Source organism: Xiphophorus maculatus, chromosome 24 (genome assembly GCF_002775205.1).
Source record: "Xiphophorus maculatus strain JP 163 A chromosome 24, X_maculatus-5.0-male, whole genome shotgun sequence".
Taxonomy (NCBI): Eukaryota; Metazoa; Chordata; class Actinopteri; order Cyprinodontiformes; family Poeciliidae; genus Xiphophorus; species Xiphophorus maculatus.
This window is the reverse complement of record NC_036466.1, coordinates 13,009,253-13,029,898: the sequence shown is the minus strand read 5'-3', so window position 1 is coordinate 13,029,898 and position 20,646 is coordinate 13,009,253. Positions and strand designations below refer to the sequence as shown.

Here is a 20,646-nt window from a genome sequence, read left to right as displayed (position 1 = left end):
TCTTGTTTTGCTATCAGTAAAATAACAGTAAATTTATTATTATATTTATTTTCAGCATCCATTGATCTTTGCTTTATGAGTCTCTGTATAGTTTGTTCTTTTTTACAGACATTTTCAGTCCCTTAGTGATACATGGAGTTTATGAATATTTATTTTTATGAATAAACTTTGTACTGGGACAGTTTTTATCATATAATGATTTAAAAATATTCAGAAAATGATCATATGCTTTATCCATGTCCTTTTCTTTCAATACTGACTCCCAGTTTTGTTTAGATAATTTATCTTTAAATGATTTTATAGATTCTTCAGTCCTTAATCTGTTAGAAATTAGATTACTCTTATCTTTCATTAGTTTTCACAAACAACAAAAACAGGTAAATGATCACTAATATCAATAACTAATAATCCACTTATTGTATTGTTATGTATTAAATATCTGATCTATTAATGTAGCTGTTGGACGTGATTCTGCTGGTAATTTGAGGGAAAAAGCTCAGACTGCATATAGTATTAATAAAGGTTAAACTGAAATATGGACAAATAAACAATAAAACTGTAGAAAATTAATTTAACTGAATGTAAAAGAAACTTGATGAACTGGTTCTAACATCTGATCCAGTCAAACTGGTTTAAAGAGTCCAAACCAGCAGAACCAGAACATTTGATCCAAACAGAAACTCAAAGTTTTCTACCAGCCTGGATGAGGTGAAGATATTTCTGCTACTTCCTGATAATCAGCTTTTTGTTCATCAGTAAAAACATTTTAAAATCTGAAAAACTGAAAAACAAAGTTCAATAATCTCAAAGTCTGAAATAAGAAAATAATTTATTTATAAGGTAAAATATTTCAGAGATTTTATTCTGACATTTAAACAGATTGTTTTAAAAGAAAATATATTAAATTAACTTATAAATTAAGCTAATGATTGAAGAATCAATGAATGATTTTATTGTATAAATAGAGAAAACAAACCTCAGTTTCTTCACTTTACTGACTGAACTCTCCAGGATCTCAAGCAGAGGCTTCAGATCAGAGTCTCCAAAGGTTTCATCTCCCAGTATGATCTCACTTATTTCCAGTTCAGTCAGATCTGAGTTGGACTTCAGAGCCGAGGCCAAAACTTCACATTCAGCCTTTTGGATCAAACAGTCACCAAGTCTGTGATTAGAGAAGAAATAAATTCAGTTCTAATGAAATCAATCTGGATCATAAACAGACTAAAATATGATAACAGTGATGTCATCATCTGATCAACATCTGATCTTCAATTTACTGAGTTTGACCCCACAGAGAATCTGTGCAGGTCCTGGTTAAAGTCCAGGTTCTGGTTCTGGTTCTGGTCCAGGCTTCATGTCCTCAGACCTTCAGCTGCAGTCAGATGTTGAAGATCTTCTATCATCTGTGAAGGAAAGTTCAGTTTTCTCTGCAGCATCTGATGGAGCTGCAGCATCAGAGCCTCAAAGGAGCTGAAGCAGCTGATGAAGAGGCTGACTGAGCTGATGAAGGAAACTACTGGAGATGATGGAGAGGAGGAGGAACTGCTCACAGCTCGGACTTGGACTAGACCGTTTGGCTCCTTGAGATCTTCCACCAAGCAGGAAGTGAGTTAGAAATGAAGTGAGCAGAGCAGGAAGTCCAGCCTGCTGTGGACCTCTGGCATCTCTGGGTTTGTTTAGCCAATATCTGCTGCAGCATCTAGAATCATCATCATCATTAATAATGGTAGTATATTCTATAGAACTATAGTTCCCAGCAGCAGGTTATTAAATGCTGCCACAGAGGAACTGGGAGGAGACCAGTATCTTGTATCTTGCCTCTGCAGGAATCATCAGCCTGGGATCTGATCTCCTCAGAGATCTACCTGCTTTTAAATGCTGATTACCTGTCTCGCTAACAAACCAGCTGTTCTCTGAAGCTGCGTCTTCCATAAATGGGCAAGAGGAAGAGTGCGCAGCACATCACTTCCGGGACAAGATGCCCCAGCTACATTAGCAGCTGGGGCATCTACCATGGTCTCTGCCTGCTAGCTACCATTGTCTCTGAAGGCTAGCTACCATCGTCTCTGCCTGCTTGCCACCATCGTCTCCACCTGCTAGCTACCATCGTCTCTGCCTGCTTGCCACCATCGTCTCTGCCTGCTAGCTAATATCGTCTCTGCAGGCTAGCTATCGTCTCTGCTTGCTAGCTACCATCATCTCTCCTGGCTAGCTGACATCGTCTCTGCCGGCTAGCTACCATCGTCTCTGCCGGCTAGCTACCATCGTCTCTGCCTGCTACCTACCATCGTCTCTGCCTGCTAGCTAACATTGTCTCTCCTTGCTAGCTACCATCGTCTCTGCCTGCTAGCTACCATCGTCTCTCCTTGCTAGCTACCATCGTCTCTCCTTGCTAGCTACCATCGTCTCTCCTTGCTAGCTACCATCGTCTCTCCTTGCTAGCTACCATCGTCTAGGCCTGCTTGCCACCATCATCTCTGCCTGCTAGCTAACATCGTCTCTGCCGGCTAGCTACCATCGTCTCTGCCTGCTAGCTACCATCGTCTCTCCTTGCTAGCTACCATCGTCTAGGCCTGCTTGCCACCATCGTCTCCGCCTGCTAGCTACCATCGTCTCTGCCTGCTAGCTAACATCGTCTCTGCCTGCTTGCCACCATCGTCTCTGCCTGCTAGCTAACATCGTCTCTGCCGGCTAGCTACCATCGTCTCTGCTGGCTAGCTACCATCGTCTCTGCCGGCTAGCTACCATCGTCTCTGCCTGCTTGCCACCATCGTCTCCACCTGCTAGCCAACATCATCTCTGCAGGCTAGCTACCATCGTCTCTGCCTGCTAGCTACCATCGTCTCTGCAGGCTAGCTACCATCATCTCTGCCTGCTAGCTAACATCATCTCTGCCTGCTAGCTACCATCGTCTCTGCCGGCAAGCTGCCATTGTCTATGTCTGTTAGCTACTACCGTCTCTGCCTGCTACCTACCATCGTCTCTGCCTGCTAGCTAACATCGTCTCTCCTTGTTAGCTACCATCATCTCTGCCTGCCATCTATGTAAAGAACAACTTCTATGTCACACTTCTATCTGCTGTATCTATTCCAAAACAATCTGAGTTTCTAGCCTTGAACCTTGAATTCACTAAAGCTCAGCATATCACAGTTATAGGATGTTATCGACATTCTGCTGTCTGTGATGCTCTCACTAATCTGAACAAATATCTAGCTGATCTAAATAATACTGAATTCGTTTTGTTAGGAGATTTAAATCTAGACTGGTTGACATCATCTTCAGATAGCTTAAAGACTATCTGTGATTCTTTAAATATCACCCAGTTAATAAATTGCAGCACCTGACCTAATAACAAATGTCCTCTAAAATCATCACTCCTTGATTTAATTATGACAAACGCTCCGCATAAAAACACAGGGATAGGAGTTTTTACAAACAACTTTAGTGATCATTGTGCTATAGGTGTAACCTGGTTGTACTTCTCTTTGTTATAATTATGTAGCCCCTGGTTAAAAACCATGCACTTAAAGGCCTTTAATATATTTACAAAATATTTACAAGGTTGGTTTAATGTATAAAAAAAAAAGAAAAAAGAAAAAAAGGGAGGAAAAGTAAGAAATGTGTATTATTGTTTTTGTAAATTTTTAATCCGAGTGATTATATACATGAGGGAAGAGGTTACTGTTGTGAGTAACGTGAGAAATAACGGAAAAAACAGGAAGCCAAAACTTTTCTGGAGGTGACTGGTGTATTTACATAAGTGTATTCTTGTTTGATCAATTATCTCATTTGTTTAAAGATTGTATTAAATTTCCTATCTATGAAAGTATTTTAGGTTAACGAGGGACAAGTGAACTCAACAGAGAAACAACGGGATAGTGGGCTGATGGGAAGAAGAAGGTAGAAGAACGCGGGAGAGAAGAAGGAGCAAGCTAATGGAGACCGCTGCTAATGTTTGCAGAGGTTGAGGTGGGAGAAGGAACTGGAGTTTTTGGGCGTGTTCTGCACAAGTATCCCTAAACACGGTGTGTGGGATATCTGCGCAAGTATTCTGTAGTAAAAAGCACGGAGGAAGACTGCGGCTGATCCAAGGAGAACTGCGGCTGATCCAAGGAGAACTGCGGCTGATCCAAGGAGAACTGCGGCTGATCCAAGGAGAACTGCGGCTGATCCGAGGAGAACTGCGGCTGATCCGAGGAGAACTGCGGCTGATCTGAGGAGAACTGCAGCTGATCCGAGATGGGAGAGGAACATGTCTACATGGCGACACTGATTTCAGCGCGACGGAGGTGTAGTCCTGCAACTCGTGTGGTGGAGTTTTAAAAGAAATTGGACTCACAAAGCATCCTTAACGGAGAGGACGTCGGCTGAGGGTTAGATTTGCGTTCTACCATGCTAATGGCTGAGAAGAGCAGCAGTGCAGAGCAGAAACATCAATGTGACCAGTACAACAAGAGAGCCAAGGGTCACCCTCTGTCAGTTGGAGATCAGGTCCTGGTGGCGAACGGGGAGTGTTGAGGAAAAATTATTATTTTTAGTGCTTAATACAGTTAATCTTACGGCATGTCTAAAAGGTATATTGAACATTCTGATTTTGAACAAATTTCTTAATTTTGAACAGGTTTGTGTTAAGGATTTAAAACTAAACCAGATGGGTAAGTATTCAAAGTACAGGAACCAAATGCAGATCAAAGGGGATTTCTTAATGAGGCTCCTGCTGTGTTATCAGGGGACAGGAGGCCATAAAATTAGCATCTCCTGCAGGGCAGTATCACTTGAGCCTGGAGGAGAGAAGTCTGTTTGGTTCACAGAAGATCAAAAGTTTTCCAGAACCAACATCTGGGATGGTGTAAAACTAAATACAACATAGAATGTTGAAACCACTAACATTTAATTTCTAAGACATTTTTCTAAGGACTAATAGCATGTTTTTAACGAAGATTGTATTATCTAATTTTAGAACTGCTAATCTAGTAAATGATGAATGTATTTGAAAATTGTACTATCTGTGACAATATCAGAATCAAATGGAAATTGTTTGAATGAAAATGTTTTGTTTAGTATTAGAAAATTGCTCAGGATTTATGCTAAATGGGGTTTTGGGAAGATAACCTTTCTTTGAACCAAATTACTGGATTTAAGTTTGTCCTGAGAATTTATGTAAGGAGAGATAACGGGAGAGACTCCGGATTCCACAGGTATCTGTGAAATCTTATCTTATGTTTTTCTTTACCCAAATGACCGTAGAACCCAGGAGGCCAGGACGCAGCTGTTGGCTCTTTTGTTGAAACAGGGAGCAAATGGCCTTTGATCTTTGGCGTAAATTAGGGGGAGTTCTAAGTTTTTCTGAGTGTCCAAGGTAGCTTCCAGTTGGTCAACCAGAGGTACGCCTTAATTGAATATATTAAAAAGGAAAGACACACCTTCAGTATAAGAGTTCGTGCACAGGAGTAATAATTCAGAAAGCTGCCACTATTTTGCTTTTTGCATCAGCTCTCTCCAAAGACGCGTCTTTGCCTTTTCTTTGTCTTTTCTTTCTCTATTTTTTTCCTGTCTCAGGTAATGAATGTATATCTCTGTTCCTCTGCAGTTTTGTTGTTAATTCATACGTTGCTTTGTATGGGATTAAACTCTGTAATTCTGTGACGTCAACACGCATTGTTGTTTTCTTTGTGGCCGCACGTCGCCCGCTGAGAGGACTTGGGATTCAGAGGAAGAGAGAGCCAAACTTTTTTTCCAAAGTTAATTTATAAAATATTCTTCCTTAACTGGAGCCAGAGGAAAGCAGAAGCTTTCTGATAAATGGGAGCCTGTGATGAACACGGTGATTGCATCCAAACTGGCTCTCCATATTTATCGTTTAAGAGACCGTCATGGCAATGAGCGTGTCGTGCATCACAACCTCCTTCTTGATGTGAACTTTTTACCTGTGGGGATGACCTTGGATGGAAATGTGAACCACCATACTGTGGTTAGAGTCCCCCTGGTTCCTGATTCACATGGAACAGGAAGTTCTAGCGAGGCTCCTAGTGCTGTTCCTGCTGAGCCTTCCCTACCTGACTCCCTGTCCTGCAGTGATGGGGATGACCGTTCTGCTTCCTGGGTTCAGGTTGTGTCCTCGGCTCCATCAGTTGGACATAGTGACCTGCCTCATGACTCTGAGAACTCCTCTATGGAAACTGGAGTACTGGTGACTGTTGGTTCCTTACCTCATCTTCCTGATGCTGCTGGCTCTGTTCATCCTCCAGACAGTGAGGGAGGGGATGCTGTTCGCCGCCTAACTTCACGCTTTGGGAGGATTATTAAACCAGTTTATCGCCTGATGGAGTCCATGGCTGTCATTGAGGCGCTTTATGATAAAGATAATGTTCAGCCTGTTATTGATGTGTGAGTTTCCAAAGTCTCGTATGATTCCTGCCATTGGCTAGGATTGTCCTTTTCTTGGTTTACATGAGCTTCAGTACCATCTATATGTTTACTCTGTAACGGGTGTAAAAGGCAGATCTTGTTGTCCATGGGACACTGAGACTTCGCTAGGCGTCGAGTGATCTCTAGTCTCCTGACTCTATTGCTGTTTTGCTGATGTTACATTGTTGCAAAAAAAAAAAAGTTTTGTCCCGGTGTTGAGTTTTTTTTTTTTTTACACTGTTTTATTCATTTTGTGTAATTCTAGGGAGGTGAGTGTAACCTGGTTGTATTTCTCTTGTTATAATTACACAAAATGTATTTGTTTTGGTTATTTGTATTGTTCCCTACCTGACTGAAAATCTCTCATCGTTTTAACCGTGTTACTTTAAGAGCGGAAGCTCCTCCTTTTTATTTCTTCTTCTGTGGTATTGTCTTTAAATTGTTTGTGTCGCTTAGACCAGTGGTCCCCAACCACCAGGACCAATTGGTACTGGGCCGCGCAAGAAATAATGAACCACTTCCGGATCTTTTATTTTGAAAATCCTAAACCGGATTTTACCGGTTATGTCTTGCGAGTCAAAATTGAGCCAACTTGCAGCAGAATGAGTAACAAAACAACATCGGAGTACAGTGAACCCTCGCTATTTCGCGGTTCACCTTTCACGGTCTCGCTGCTTCACGGATTTGCATCGTGCGTTGTGTTCTCCATTCTGATTGGCTAAACAGTCTCTCCGCTTCTTTTCTACTGTGTGTCAACAACGTTGCGGTTTAATATGTACACATACGTAAAACAGCTTGCCATATTTAACATAATCGATGGTGGCATGTTTTATTTTCTCCCGTTCTAATCCAATAACTCAGGTCGCGGTGGGGCGGCGCTGATCTCCGCAATTTGGGCACGGGAATCCGCTTTCAGTTCATATTAAAATTATTATTTTACAGTACAGTAGTTATTTGTAAAAAAAAAAATTGTTTATACAGTACTTTTTATTTGTTAAACAAATGTTTGGGCCTGTAAAAAAGTTTTGTTCTTTGGTTTCAATGTATTATGGAATATTTTATTGTATAATAATTGTAAAAAAATAAAGGTTCCTACTTTACGGATTTCGCCTATCGCGGGTTCTTTTTGGAACGTAACCGCAGCGAAAAACGAGTTGGTTAGCCCTACCCAGAACCCCACGCCCCTGTCCGCAGCAAAATTGCGAAAGGCTGACCGGTCCGAGCGACGAAAAAGGTTGGGGACCACTGCCTTAGACCCTCCCCTTTTGTCATGTTGTCCTGCGGGAGAGGTGTGTGCTGTTTGTTTCATCTAAATCATCCAGTTTATTTATAGATTTATTAAGTTAATCTTTGTTACGTACTTCTGTTTTGTGTCGGACTTGGAGCGGGCAGCTTATAACACGGTTGTTTTCTGTTTGTTGTTCTCGTCAGAATAAATTGAGAAATCACTTTTTAAAGACAAACCGTGTCACGGCCTGATCACTTAAAACAGCACAATGCAGAATGGATCCAGTTACATAGGTACAGTTAGAAATCTCAAGTTACCAAAACCTAAGCCACGTATCGCGACCAAAAGAGATTTAAAACACCAAATGAACAAACTTTTGTTCATGACTTGTTACATTTTAACTGGAATAGGGTTTCTCTCCTTGATAACGTAGATCTTGCTTGGCAGTATTTTCATAAAGAGTTTTTAAGACTAATAAATAAACATGTTCCTAAACGTAAAATTAGGGTGAAGGGGAGAAATAATCCTTGGTTTTCCTCAGAGATTGAGGTTCTGCTTAAACAAAGAGATGCAGCTTGAACAACAATATTGAGGAGAGATGGGTTTGTTTTAGGAAACTGAGGAATAAATGCGCCTCATTAATTAAGAAAGCAAAGTCAGATTATTACCTTGCTGAGATGACAAAAATGTAAATGATCCAAAGAAATTTAGTAAAACAGTGAATCAGCTGCTGAGCCACTGAGGGACTTTCCAAAGTTTGTTTGGAAAAAAAGTAAAATGGTTTCTGATAAATTATCAGTTTTAAATGATCTTAATGAGCTTTTTATCTCTGTAGGCTCTCTATTTAATGATTTAAATTCATTCGGCCAAATGTAAATACTGATGAGCTGTTTTTGAATAATGATTGTAATTCCACCACTTTTAACTTTTCCCCTATTTGTACAGCTGAGATTATTAGAGAATTAAAAACAGACAGCAGAAAATCAGCAGGGCCAGAAAACCTGGATCCTTTTTATCTAAAGTTGGCTGCAGAGTTTATAGCAGAGCCATTGTCTCATATTTTAATCTAATCTCTAACAAAATCCCTAGTGTCTGGAAATCAACATTTGTTTTGCCTCTATTTAAAGGTGGGGAATCGTCACAGGTAAACAATTACAGACCAATTTATAAACTATGAATCCTAGAAAAAATCTTTTAAAAATTAGTTTCAGATCAATTGAAGGTTTTTTTTAGATTCAAATTGTGTTTTACAAAATGTACAGTCTGGTTTTATAAAGAAACATAGCACTGTTACTGACACTTTAAAGGTTTGTAATGATCTTATCCAGGCTCTTGATAATAAAAACATTGTGTTGCTTTATTTATTGATCTATCAAAGGCATTTGACAGTAAATCAGGCTTTTAATTGAGATTCTACATTGGCTCTAGCATCAAGCCACCATGTTGGTATCTGATTATCTGTCAAACAGAACCCAGAGAGTTCAACTGGCTTCACTTCTTCTATCCTTACTATTGTAAATGGTGTACCACAGGGATCAGTTCTTGGTAGGCCTGTGCCATAAACGGTAAATCAATTAATCTTACCATAAATTAAAACTATTGACGTCATTTTAATTATCAGCATTATCGTCTCTTCCGGCCTTTTTCTCCTTCTGTTGCCGAATGAAAAAAGGCTCAACTCCAGTGCTCTCCACTGACCTCTGACCTCATTTCCTTAGTGTAAAGCCCAGCGCGCACTACACAATCTTAGAGCTGTCGGCCCATGTTCAAAACCTGACAGACCACACATTAGCCGACAGAAATCCTTGCTATAACGGTTCGATCGGGTTCGGTCCTGCCGTGTAGTGTCCAACAATGGGCACAAAATAATGGCTACAAGTTCAGTGAACTAATTTTAAAACCAGGCATTAATCAATGCTTTACTACAATCTACCTGCAATGCATGTGGCTAGTGTCAGCGTAAAGTCCGGACTGAATGAAAATCATTAGAACCTATTTACGTCACGTTAACGAAGAACAGCTGAAAAGTTACCGGGTTTATCATCTGCGGTAGCAATTTCGCTCCAACTCCTCCTCTTGTCATTTCTATTTTCTTTGCATGTTGAATAAACATTAATGTTGTTTCCACATATCATCCCCAATGTCCGCTGTCAGCTGTTTGGGATTCCCCTCCGTAATTTCCCCTCAGAAAGCATAGAGGAGAATCCGCGCTTTCTGATTGGCTGCCTGTCACATTCAACAGGCTGAGTCAAAGCTCCCAGTCGGGGAAAACCCCTGATTTAGATCGGAGCAGCAACGACGATCTACCGTAACACACCACACAATCTTAGAAAGATCAATGTTCTAAGATTGTTGTAAGGGGAAAAATAGGAGCAAAAAATCATGTAGTGTGAACTATTGCATCAGGTAGTCGATGTGCCCATCTTCTCTATTTAAATCTAATTATTACTGAAGGGCAACATAATATACAGACTTCATAATCTGCACTCTTTTGGTTGAATGCAGTATTTATTTCCACTTTGGCTTTATAGTTTTTTTTTTTCAAGTGAGTTTTTTGTTAATGGAGACTGAGAATCCATTTTATTTTTGTTTTTGGTTGTTTTGTTTATTTTGTTTATCAGTTCCAGTGTTTAGTGTTCTTTAGAAAATAAAGTGTATCTATCTTTGGCAGAAAATTGCATGCATACGTCATTTCCATTAAATCAGTGTAAAAAGGTCTTCAAACAATATTATCGTCTATCCCAATAATTTTTGAGACAATTAATCATTGAGCAAAATTTGCTATCGTGACAGGCCTAGTTCTGGGTCCACTTTTATTCTCTATTCATATAAATAACTTATGTGACAATGTTAGTAACTTACTGCTATTATTCATCACTATCACAGGCAACACAATATTTACGGTCTGCTGTCAATGTTGTTCAAACCTGCTTACAAACTTTAAAGTTGGTTTTTAATGTTTATAAGACAAAAGCAAAAGTTTTTTTTAACACTCTAGAAAACTACCAGAAATCCCTCTATTGCTGACCACTGCTGCTGGAGCACAAACTGAGTTTGTCAGTAATTATAAATATCTTGGTTTTATTCCAGATAAAGAGCTTTCTTTTAAAATCATATAACAAATTTGTTATGAACATTGAAATGAAGATTGGGTTTTATTACCAAAATGGATCTTGTTTCTCTCAAAGCTAGAAGTAAATTGGTAGCAGCAACTTTCCTGCCTCTCCTGGATTATGGAGAAGTTTTATATATAAATGCTTCGACCTTAAATCACTGAATATTGTGTATCATTGAGCTTTAAGGTTTCTAACCAGTAGCAGACGTTTTGCTCATCATTGTGAGTTTATGCAGAAGCTGATTGGCTCCTTTACGGAGAAATAATCACCTGATGATCCTGATCTATAAATCTCTACTCGGCTCGGCTCCAGCATACTTTAGCTCTCTCTTACATAGATCTGTTATTTCCTATTCTTTACACTCTAATAACGTTTTTCTTTTGCATTTTCCACGTGTTTGAACTGAAAAGGGGAAGCAAACATTCAGTGTTTTGGCTCCTTCAGCCTGAATCAGCTCCAGTCTGAACTCAAGTTATCAGAACTGATTTCATTGGATTTATTTCTTCTTAAAAACAGGCAACAAGATCCTATTAACCAGTGTCACTGCTTTTAAATTGTTTTATATTGTTTTACACTTGTGCTTATGTATTAATTAGTTTTATTTTGTAACCAGGTTGCTGTGTATCGCAGACTTTCTGCCCAGGTTCCTCTTTAAAAACAGATCCAGATCTCATTGGGTTTACCTGCTTAAATAAAATAAAGGACATTGAAATCTCAACCCATAATCAGAGCAGATATTCAGTAAAACCAGCACTGCTGGGTCAGAGGTCAGAGGTCATCAGCTTCCATAAAGTGATTGACCAGAGTGTCACCGATCAAACATCCAGTTTACAGAGGTTCATTTCTTTTGACAGGTCGTCCAGGTCCAAGTTAAACAAGGCAGGAAGAAGCGAACCCTGACGCTCAGCGTTACTCACAGCAAAGGAAGCAGAGAAGTTATTGATGGTAGAAATACAGAAATCAGTTCCCAACTTGGCTTTGACACCAAACTGATTGATCAGCTTCAACATGGATTCAATGTTTCAATGTTGTTTCACTGATATGGTGTTATCTGGGTAATCTCTCTTTACTCAGGACATTCAGCTCTTACTCTGGCTATGAATTCAATCTACAGAAAACAGCTTCTTTCATTAACTATCAACAATCACTAAGGATTCAGAAAATGTCCAGGTTTAATTGATATAAAAATCTATCAGATATTTGGGAGTTTAAATTCCTGCAGAGTTTTAAAAACCTTTTTGAATTCAATTCCACCCACTGACAGCAGAGATTAGAGCAGATCTACAGCATTGGTCATTATTACCCATAAATCCACATAATCAGATATAATAAAGATCAACCTTTTACCAAGGATTATTTATTTCAGGCTTTGCTTTACAGGAACCTGCCAAACTATTCAATGATTGGGACAAAATAAACACTAATTTTATCTGAGCTGAACAAAAAAGAAGAGAGTAAAATTTCAGACACTAAAACTGTCAAAAGTAAAGGATGGATGGACTTTAAAACATTTAGAGGATTATTATAGAGCAGCACAGATGAGAGTGATAATTGGTTGGTTTGACCCAACATGTGGAGCTAAATGAAACCAGAAAACTCTCCGCGAGTTTTTTTTATTTTGACTGAGTCCAAAATCTCCTAAAAACTACTCTGGGATTTTTTGATTTTTGGGAACTTATCATGTTGCCAGAGTAGCTTTAACAATTACTGTTGGGAAGCTGGAGTTTTGGTTTCTGTGGGGCTGCTTTTCTTGTCTCTAGTTATCCACTAGATGGAGCCAGGAAGCTGTGTTGTCCAGAGGGCGGTCTCAGGTGTTCAGCCATCACACCTGCAGCCTATCTGTCATCAGCCAGTGTTTAAGAGAAGCCTGTCACCAGTCCTTCGATGCCTGAGTGTTGCCGTTCATGGTACTCTCTGCCCCTCAGTGTGTGCTCTCGCTGAGTTTTCTAAGTGTTTTACTCAAGCCTCCCTTGTGTTTTCCTTGTAGGTTCTCAGCGGCTGTTACCTTTGTGCCTTATGAGTTTTATCGTTTCACCTCCAAGATTCTTCATAAAGAAACCCCTGGTTCAAAAATCCCTACGACTGGTTCTTCTGGCTGTTCAAGTCTGTGCTACAACCTGTCCGCCCTCCAATGAAGTACAACTAACAAACCCTCATCGCCGCCCATTCTCTCTGGATCTCCTGGCTTCAGTTCCAACCCCACCTGGACCCGGCACTCACCCTAGAAACCAAGTTCCAGCACCAGCAGAATACCTCCCCCTGGTGGATCAGTTCCATTTCACTAGTAAGGTCTCCTATTATTCTCTTTTTCACCTTCAGTACTACTTACTCACCTCTCATCTACTCCATCCTCAGAATCCAGATCTCCAGCTGTCCCATACCCCGGGCAAAGAAGATACATTCAAACTCTTTTTACAATAAACTTTATTTAACTGACATTCTCTGTATCCTGAAGTGTATTCTGCATGTGGGTCAAAAGATTAGCCTCAAATTATGACAATTACTAGCAGCTGAAAGAAAGCTGTAACTCACAAGTGGTTGATGTGGAACCACCATCATCTTTGGACTGGAAGGAAATAATTAAGGAAATTCATCCAATGGAGAGACTGACTTTCATTAAGACTTTCTGCTGATAAATAAAAAATATTGGAAGAAATGAAACGTCCACCTGAACCTGGCACCAAATGTAGGATCAATGTAATTATCTCTTTTTTATTGTGAATGTTCTCACTTTGGGTTTTACCCTTTTTTATTATTTAATTGTCTTTGTTCAACAAGATACTTTGCAGGTTTTGTTAGTGGAGATCTGAATGTTCAATGTATTTATATCTCTAAAACTGCAAAAATAACAAAATATAAAGTAAAATAAATAGTCCAGAGGATGAAGGAAGTAGTTAAAGACCAAAAACATCCAGAAGCAGAAGAAGAAGAAACAGGAGGACAAAAGAGCTGAATCAGCATTCACACAATGAAAACATCTGGACTCACCGAGCCTTTCTGCAGTTCCTCACAGCTGGAACCAGTCTCCGTCGTCCTGAATTTGATGTGTTGTACTTCTCCAGGTCCAACTCATCCAGAACCTCTAACATCTGCAGCATGAAGGCCAGAGCTAAACAGTCAGTCTCTGAGAGCTGCTTCCCTGAATCCAGCAGCCGTTGGATCTCCTGATAAAATGAGACATCGTTCATCTCCACCAGACAGTAGAAGATGTTGATGCTTCTGTCAGTAGAGATTTTATCAGTGTTCATCTTCATCAGGTTGGTGATGATTCTCTGGATGGTTCCTGGACTGTTCTCTGTCTGACCCAGCAGATCTTCTAAGATGCTCTGGTTGGACTCCACTGTGAGACCATGAAGGAAGCGGACAAACAGGTCCAGGTGGCCATTTTCACTGCTGAGGGATTTCTTCATGACTTCCTTCATGAACTCATCTAGAGATGTTTCTCTGTATTTTTCTCCCAGAAACGTCTTGATCACCTCTGACTTCCTGCTGGTGAAACAGTGGAGCATGTAGACTGCAGCCAGAAACTCCTGGACGCTCAGATGAACAAAGGAGTAGACGGAGATGTTGCGCGTCCCTCTCTCCTTTTTAAACATCTCAGTGAACACTCCTGAGAACAACGCAGCATCTTTGATGTTGATGCCGCACTGTTTGAGCTCTTTGTCATAGAAGATCAGGTTTCCCTCCAGCAGCTGCTCAAAAGCCAGTTTTCCTAGAGACTCAATCAGCTTCTTGTTCTCTGGATCTTCATCAGCTTTTCCAAAATACTTTTCCTCCTTGATTTTGAGTTGAATCAGCAGGAACTCTATGTACATCTCAGTCAGGGTCTTGGGCAGCTCTCCTCCCTCTCTGGTCTTCATCACATCCTCCAGAACTTTAGCAGTGATCCAGCAGAAAACTGGGATGTGACACATGATGTGGAGAGTTTTTGATTTCTGGATGTGGGAGATGATCCTGCTGGCCTTCTCTTCATCATCTCTGAATCTCTTCCTGAAGTACTCCTCCTTCTGGGGGTCAGTGAACCCTCTGACCTCTGTTACCATGTCGGTGAACTCAGCAGGGATCTGATTGGCTGCTGCAGGTCGTGTGGTTATCCAGAGGAGAGCAGAGGGAAGCAGTTTCCTCCTGATGAGGTTTGTCAGCAGAACATCCACTGAGCTGGACTCTGTAGCATCAGTCAGGATCGGATTGTTGTTGAAGTCCAGACCAAGTCGACTTTCATCCAGACCATCAAAGATGAACAGAACCTGAAACATTTCAAAGCTGCTGATTTCTTTGGTTTTAGAAAATAATTTATGAATCAGTCCTAATAAGCTGAACTTTTCTTCTTTCAACATATTCAGCTCTTTGAAAGTGAATGGAAATATGAAATCAATGTTCTGGTTGGTTTTGCCTTCAGCCCAGTCCAGAGTGAACTTCTGTGTTAACAGTGTTTTATCAATGCCAGCCACTCCCATGGTCATCACTGTTCTGATTGGTTGTTCACTTCCAGGTGGGACTTTAAAGATGTTTTCTCTTCTGATTGTTTCATGATTCCTGGATGCTGTTTCAATGTGTCTGACCTCATGTTCCTGGTTGACCTCTCTAGTTAACCCCTCTGTGATGTGGAGCTCTGTGTAGATCTGGTCCAGAACGGTTTGATTTCCAGGTTCAGCGACGCCTTCAGAGAGACTCTGGAACTTCTTCTTCAGAGACGCTTTAAGGTCAGGCTGATACTGACCAACAATATCTGAAAAGAGAAAGAAAGAATAATAAAAAACAATTTGCAATATTCTAAGTATTTGTGTGTAAAATTCTAAGAAGGAAACAAAATTCAATATTCACAGAAAACATACACTGCCTGGCCAAAAAAAAAGTCGCCACCTGGATTTAACTAAGCAAATAGGTACAAGCCTCCTATTGGATAAGTACTGCATAGGCGATTATCTTTCAGCTGGCAACAAGTTATTTAACCCCAGCTGATGCAATGAGTAACTCCTCATTTCTTAAACAACCATGGCAAAAGACACATCCTGTGGTCGTGGAAAAGACGTTAGTCTGTTTAAGAAGGGTCAAATCATTGGCATGCATCAAGCAGAGAAAACATCTAAGGAGATTGCAGAAACTACTAGAATTGGGTTAAGAACTGTCCAACTCATCATTAAAAACTGGAAGGATGGTGGGGAACCATCGTCTTCCAGGAAGAAATGTGGTCGGAAAAAAATCCTGAATGATCGTGATCGGCGATTATTACTTAAACGTTTGGTCAAATCAAATCGAAGAAAAACAACAGCAGAACTCAGGAGTATGTTTAATTGTGAACGCAAAAGCATTTCCACACGCACAATGCGAAGGGAACTCAAGGGGTTGGGATTGAACAGCTGTGTAGCCGTAAGAAAACCTCTAATCAGTAAGGCTAACCAGAAAAAAAGGCTTCAGTTTGCTAGGGAGCATAAAGATTGGCCTCTGGAGGAATGGAAGAGGGTCATGTGGTCTGATGAGTCCAGATTTACCCTGTTCCAGAGTGATGGGTGCATCAGGGTAAGAAGAGAGGCAGGTGAAGTGATGCACCCATCATGCCTAGTGCCTACTGTACAAGCCTGTGGGGGCAGTGCTATGATCTGGGGTTGCTGCAGTTGGTCAGGTCTGGGTTCAGCAACATTGTGTGCCCAAAGAATGAGGTCAGCTGACTACCTGAATATACTGAATGACCAGGTTATTCCATCAATGGATTTTGTCTTCCCAAATGGAACGGGCATATTCCAAGATGACAATGCCAGGATTCATCGGGCTCACATTGTGAAAGAGTGGTTCAGGGAGCATGAGACATCTTTTTCACACATGGATTGGCCACCACAGAGTCCAGACCTTAACCCCATTGACAATCTTTGGGATGTGCTGGAGAAGGCTTTGCGCAGTGGTCAGACTCTCCCATCATCAATACAAGATCTTGGTGAAAGATTAATGCAACACTAGATGGAAATAAATCTTGTGACACTGCAGAAGCTTATTGAAACAATGCCACAGCGAATGCGGGCTGTAATCAAAGCTAAAGGCGGTCCAACAAAATATTAGAGAGTGTGACCATTTTTTGGTGGCGACTTTGTTTTTGGCCAGGCAGTGTATTTTCTACCAAGTTGTCCAAACAAGAAAGTCATATTTCCTCCCTCCTCACCGTCTGAAGTTGGAATAACATTTTAAATGAATAAATATCAGTCTTCAGCTCACTGAGGTGACTGTTAAAAGAAAAAAGTAAATCAATAAATAAAAAGCTCAAACCTGATAAAAACTCTGTATGGTAACAAAAACTAAAAACCAGGTTTTTGCTGCATAGAAATGATTAGAATCAGTTTTGCTCATTAAAACTCTTTCATGTTTTTCTCTGGTTGAAGGTTTCAGTTAATCTGACATGTTTCCCACAGAGCGACCTCTGACCTTCAGAGATTTATCAAAGCGTTTAATTTGAAATGGGATTCTTTCTAGCAGTGTCTGCAATCTGGAAACAAAGAGCCAAACTTTCCACTTTATTAGGAACACCTGTGCAGTTACCAGTTAATGGTTGGAGGTGATATAAAGGCAGGATCCAAGATTAGCTTTAACAACCTTTATCTGAGAAACATTTATTTTAGTCACTTGGAAGTCAGCATGCTGTTTGTGCTGCAATGCATTATGGGTAGATGACATAGACTAGGTGCTAGGAACAAACTCTTTCCAGCTACATCAGTGATTTTTGCACAGAGTGACATTCATCCCTTTTATTTTGAAATTGGTTGAAATGGAATGAAATCCAGAAAAGACAAGTTGAAATGAGGATGAGGAGAACCAAAGGGATGAAGAGGAGAGAAACTTTGTTGTTTTGCTACTGCTTGGAAATGACAAACTGAAAGGAGAGTTTATGCTTCAAACAGCTCCAGTTTCTAACTCAAGCTGTTGGCTGTTAGCATCTGATCAAAACATTTCTGAAATATATTAGAATGGTGAGTTACAAAGACTGAAAATGATTCATTGTACATTATATCTGTGAAGTCAAATCAGAAAAAGAAAAAAAAAGACATGCGCTCACTGTGTTCCACACGGACCTAAAAGAGGGACGGACAATGAACGAAAAAAAAGGCGGAAAAGAAAGCCAAACAAAGAGGATTGGAGTTTGGGGACTCTTCATCATAAATCCTGGAATTTGTGCAGATCTGGACGAATCTGTAAACGAGCGGAGAGGCAGAAGCTGTATTATTATGAGATCGGACTGCAAAGTTACTCACGTTCCTCCAGCTTTTATTAACGCCTATTAACCGCAGCGTCTGAACTGAAGCGGTGGATTGTGGTGGTGAAGTCTGGAACTGATTGTTGTGTTATTGGGTGTTAAATTTAACAATCAATTTAGTATTAGATTAAGAATAAAATAAATCCTTTTGAACTTTTACACCAGTCTCTCTGAGTGTTTCAGCATGTGGGCAAAGAACGTTAAACTCAACATGACAATGCCTTTGTCATGGTGAGTCACATTTACCAAACATCACCACAACAACAAGGAAAACAACAATATGTGAGTGAAGAGACTAATATTTTCATTTATATTGAGATGTGTTATTTCAGGTTAGGTGGTCCGTGACTGTTTGTTAAATTTGTGAAGGGATGCTCAGCCTGAAAAAGTCTGAGAAACACCTTCATATTATATGAGCCAGAAGAAAGTTTTCAAAAGCCTGGAGAATAAAATCATTTAGTTTCAGGTTGGGTCAAATATTTAGGATCAAAAGTAACATTAACACTAGGTGAGTAGTGAGTTGTGCTATTAGTCTATGATAACGATGCTATCACTAACAACAAGCTAACCCATATTATTTCTATGAGCTTGGATCTCCTGGTAAATAAGTTATTTAGCTTCTGTACCCTAAATTCATGCTGGAGTTGAGTTAATGTTGAGTCGTTGTAGGTCAACCATTCTGTGATCTACAGAAAACCCATTAAAAACATGGTATCTTGGGGGCGCTAGTGAGCCAAGATGGAGTAAAGATGGATATTTCTGAGCTCCTGCAGGCTTATCAACATTCTTGCTTTTATAAACCACAACTGCAATTGGTGACCTAAATCGGGTTAATAGAGGTGCTGGACTATAAAGAATTCCGTTTTAGTGGACATTACTTGTTAAATGGCGGATAAACTTCGCAAATTCAATTACGACGGTTACACGGTAAAGCTAACTGCTAACACCAGAGCCACCAGGCAGCGTACTCCAGAAGACAAGACACACAACCTAAGAGCCCTGGTATGAGTGAGGAGTTGAGAGCCGATATCCTAACTGTTGGAAGGATTTTATAGTTAATTATCATTTATTTGCTTTACGTTTATTTTATAATATCATCCATTTTATTTACCTTTACATTTACATTTTAATAATGTGCTTTGAGTGTCTTGAGGTGCTTTGAGTGTTTTGAAGTGTTTGCAGAAACTCTGGAAGCGGCCTGCTGAGGAGTGAAAAAGGAGGATACCATGAATGAGACATTCCGGCTCCAATTGCCCAGAGGAACTGCAAACCTATAGTCTTATCTTATGAAATATGCTTTTGAAGATTGTATAAATGAGTTGTGTTCATGTGAGTGTACAGCTGTTTAGTGCTCCCCTCCCTTCAGGGCTGCACACTCATGTAACCAGGGAGTTTCTAATTCTAATAAAAGCAGGGTAAGACTCAGTTGAAGCTTTAGAACATAGGCAGAAATCTGTAACTGGGTTTCAACTGTGCTCTCCCTGCAGGTAAAACTAAATTCTGATCAGAGAAGCGCTCCAGATGGACCGGGATGTAAAAGTCGATCGTTCACACCGAACAGCTGCTCTGACGAAACCAGGAGACGGAGAAAGACCCCGTGTGATCATCGCCAAGCTGCATTATGATGGAGACGCCGCTGACATCCTGAGGAGAGCCAGGGACAAAGCCCCGCTGACCTACCAGGGTAAAAGGATCGCCATCTTCCCGGATTACACCACCAGTGTCGCGCCGCCTTCTCCGATGCACGGAAAGCTTTACGGGGACGGAGCGATGTGCGCTCCGTCCCCGTAAAGGATTACTTTATCCAGCAAGACTCAAAATCACATACAAAGAGGACAGTAAGGAGTTTCGGGACCCTGTGAAGGCCATGGACTACATATGGAAGACCATCCCTGCTGCAATAACGGGAACTGAAACTGCTTAAATACTAACTGTGTTTATGTTCGGCAATGCCACTTATCTAAACTGGCACGTTTGAAAGGTGCATTACTAAGTCATAATTTGTCATAATTAAGTTGTATTAATATTACTAGTAGATTTTACGTTGTGGTTAAAGTACATATTCTTATGCTCTCCTGCAGGAGCCTGAACTTCCACACTCTTAATTTCTTTTTGCTGTTTTTGTACACATCCAACCCTTTTTCGGTTGTGTTTGTTGCCGCTTTTTACAGTGGCTAGGGACTTAAACCCACTACCTTGCATTATGTTAGCAATGCACATTTTTAATTGTGTTTTCTGCGTTTTGATCCTTCTGTTCCCCGAGGATCCTTTTGCATCTAAAAAAGCAGAGCATTTGAATCTTAGTCTTGATAATATTGTACAGCAACGCCTTACTATTTTTAGTTTATTGCACCTTCTTGGTGTTCAGCGTCCATGTTACTCAAGTTTGATTCCATCCATCAAATGGCCGTCTCTGCCTCCAACACAATACTATCACATATATATTTTTAAATTAACTCAGTTATGAGTACACTAACGGTAATAAGTTATAATGTGAAGGGTTTGCATAGTCCAATCAAAAGAAAAAAAGTATTGCTGCAACTCAGACAATCAAAATGTCAAGTAGCACTGCTACAAGAAACACCTATCAGATGTAGAACATACAAAATTAAATAAGTCTTGGGCTGATAAAGTTTACTATTCGTCACATTGAT

The 20,646-nt window shown here is 40.3% G+C and overlaps 2 protein-coding genes and 1 long non-coding RNA gene across 5 annotated transcripts in view; 1 reads left to right on the top strand and 2 right to left on the bottom strand.

The window, feature by feature from the left end:
- The window catches only part of LOC111607622 (NACHT, LRR and PYD domains-containing protein 3-like), a 392,536-nt gene that overhangs the window by 286,338 nt on the left and 85,552 nt on the right, over positions 1-20,646 (bottom strand). The gene's annotated exons all lie outside the window — the stretch shown is intronic.
- Positions 1-20,646, bottom strand: part of LOC102220234 (NACHT, LRR and PYD domains-containing protein 3-like) — a 37,103-nt gene that overhangs the window by 7,785 nt on the left and 8,672 nt on the right. For both annotated transcript variants that reach the window (XM_023329671.1, XM_023329672.1), the window contains exons 6-7: positions 13,741-15,481; positions 977-1,162 (exon numbers count right to left, since the gene is read on the bottom strand). In XM_023329671.1, the coding sequence (XP_023185439.1) occupies positions 977-1,162; positions 13,741-15,481 (1,927 nt within the window). The remainder of the gene's footprint in view (positions 1-976; positions 1,163-13,740; positions 15,482-20,646) is intronic.
- LOC111607648 lies at positions 11,252-13,190 on the top strand. 2 transcript variants are annotated; one of them, XR_002752394.1, is made up of 3 exons: positions 11,252-12,659; positions 12,740-13,036; positions 13,108-13,190. It is a non-coding gene; the product is annotated as an uncharacterized LOC111607648 (long non-coding RNA). The 2 variants fall into 2 exon arrangements; XR_002752393.1 differs by having other exon boundaries at positions 12,740-13,190.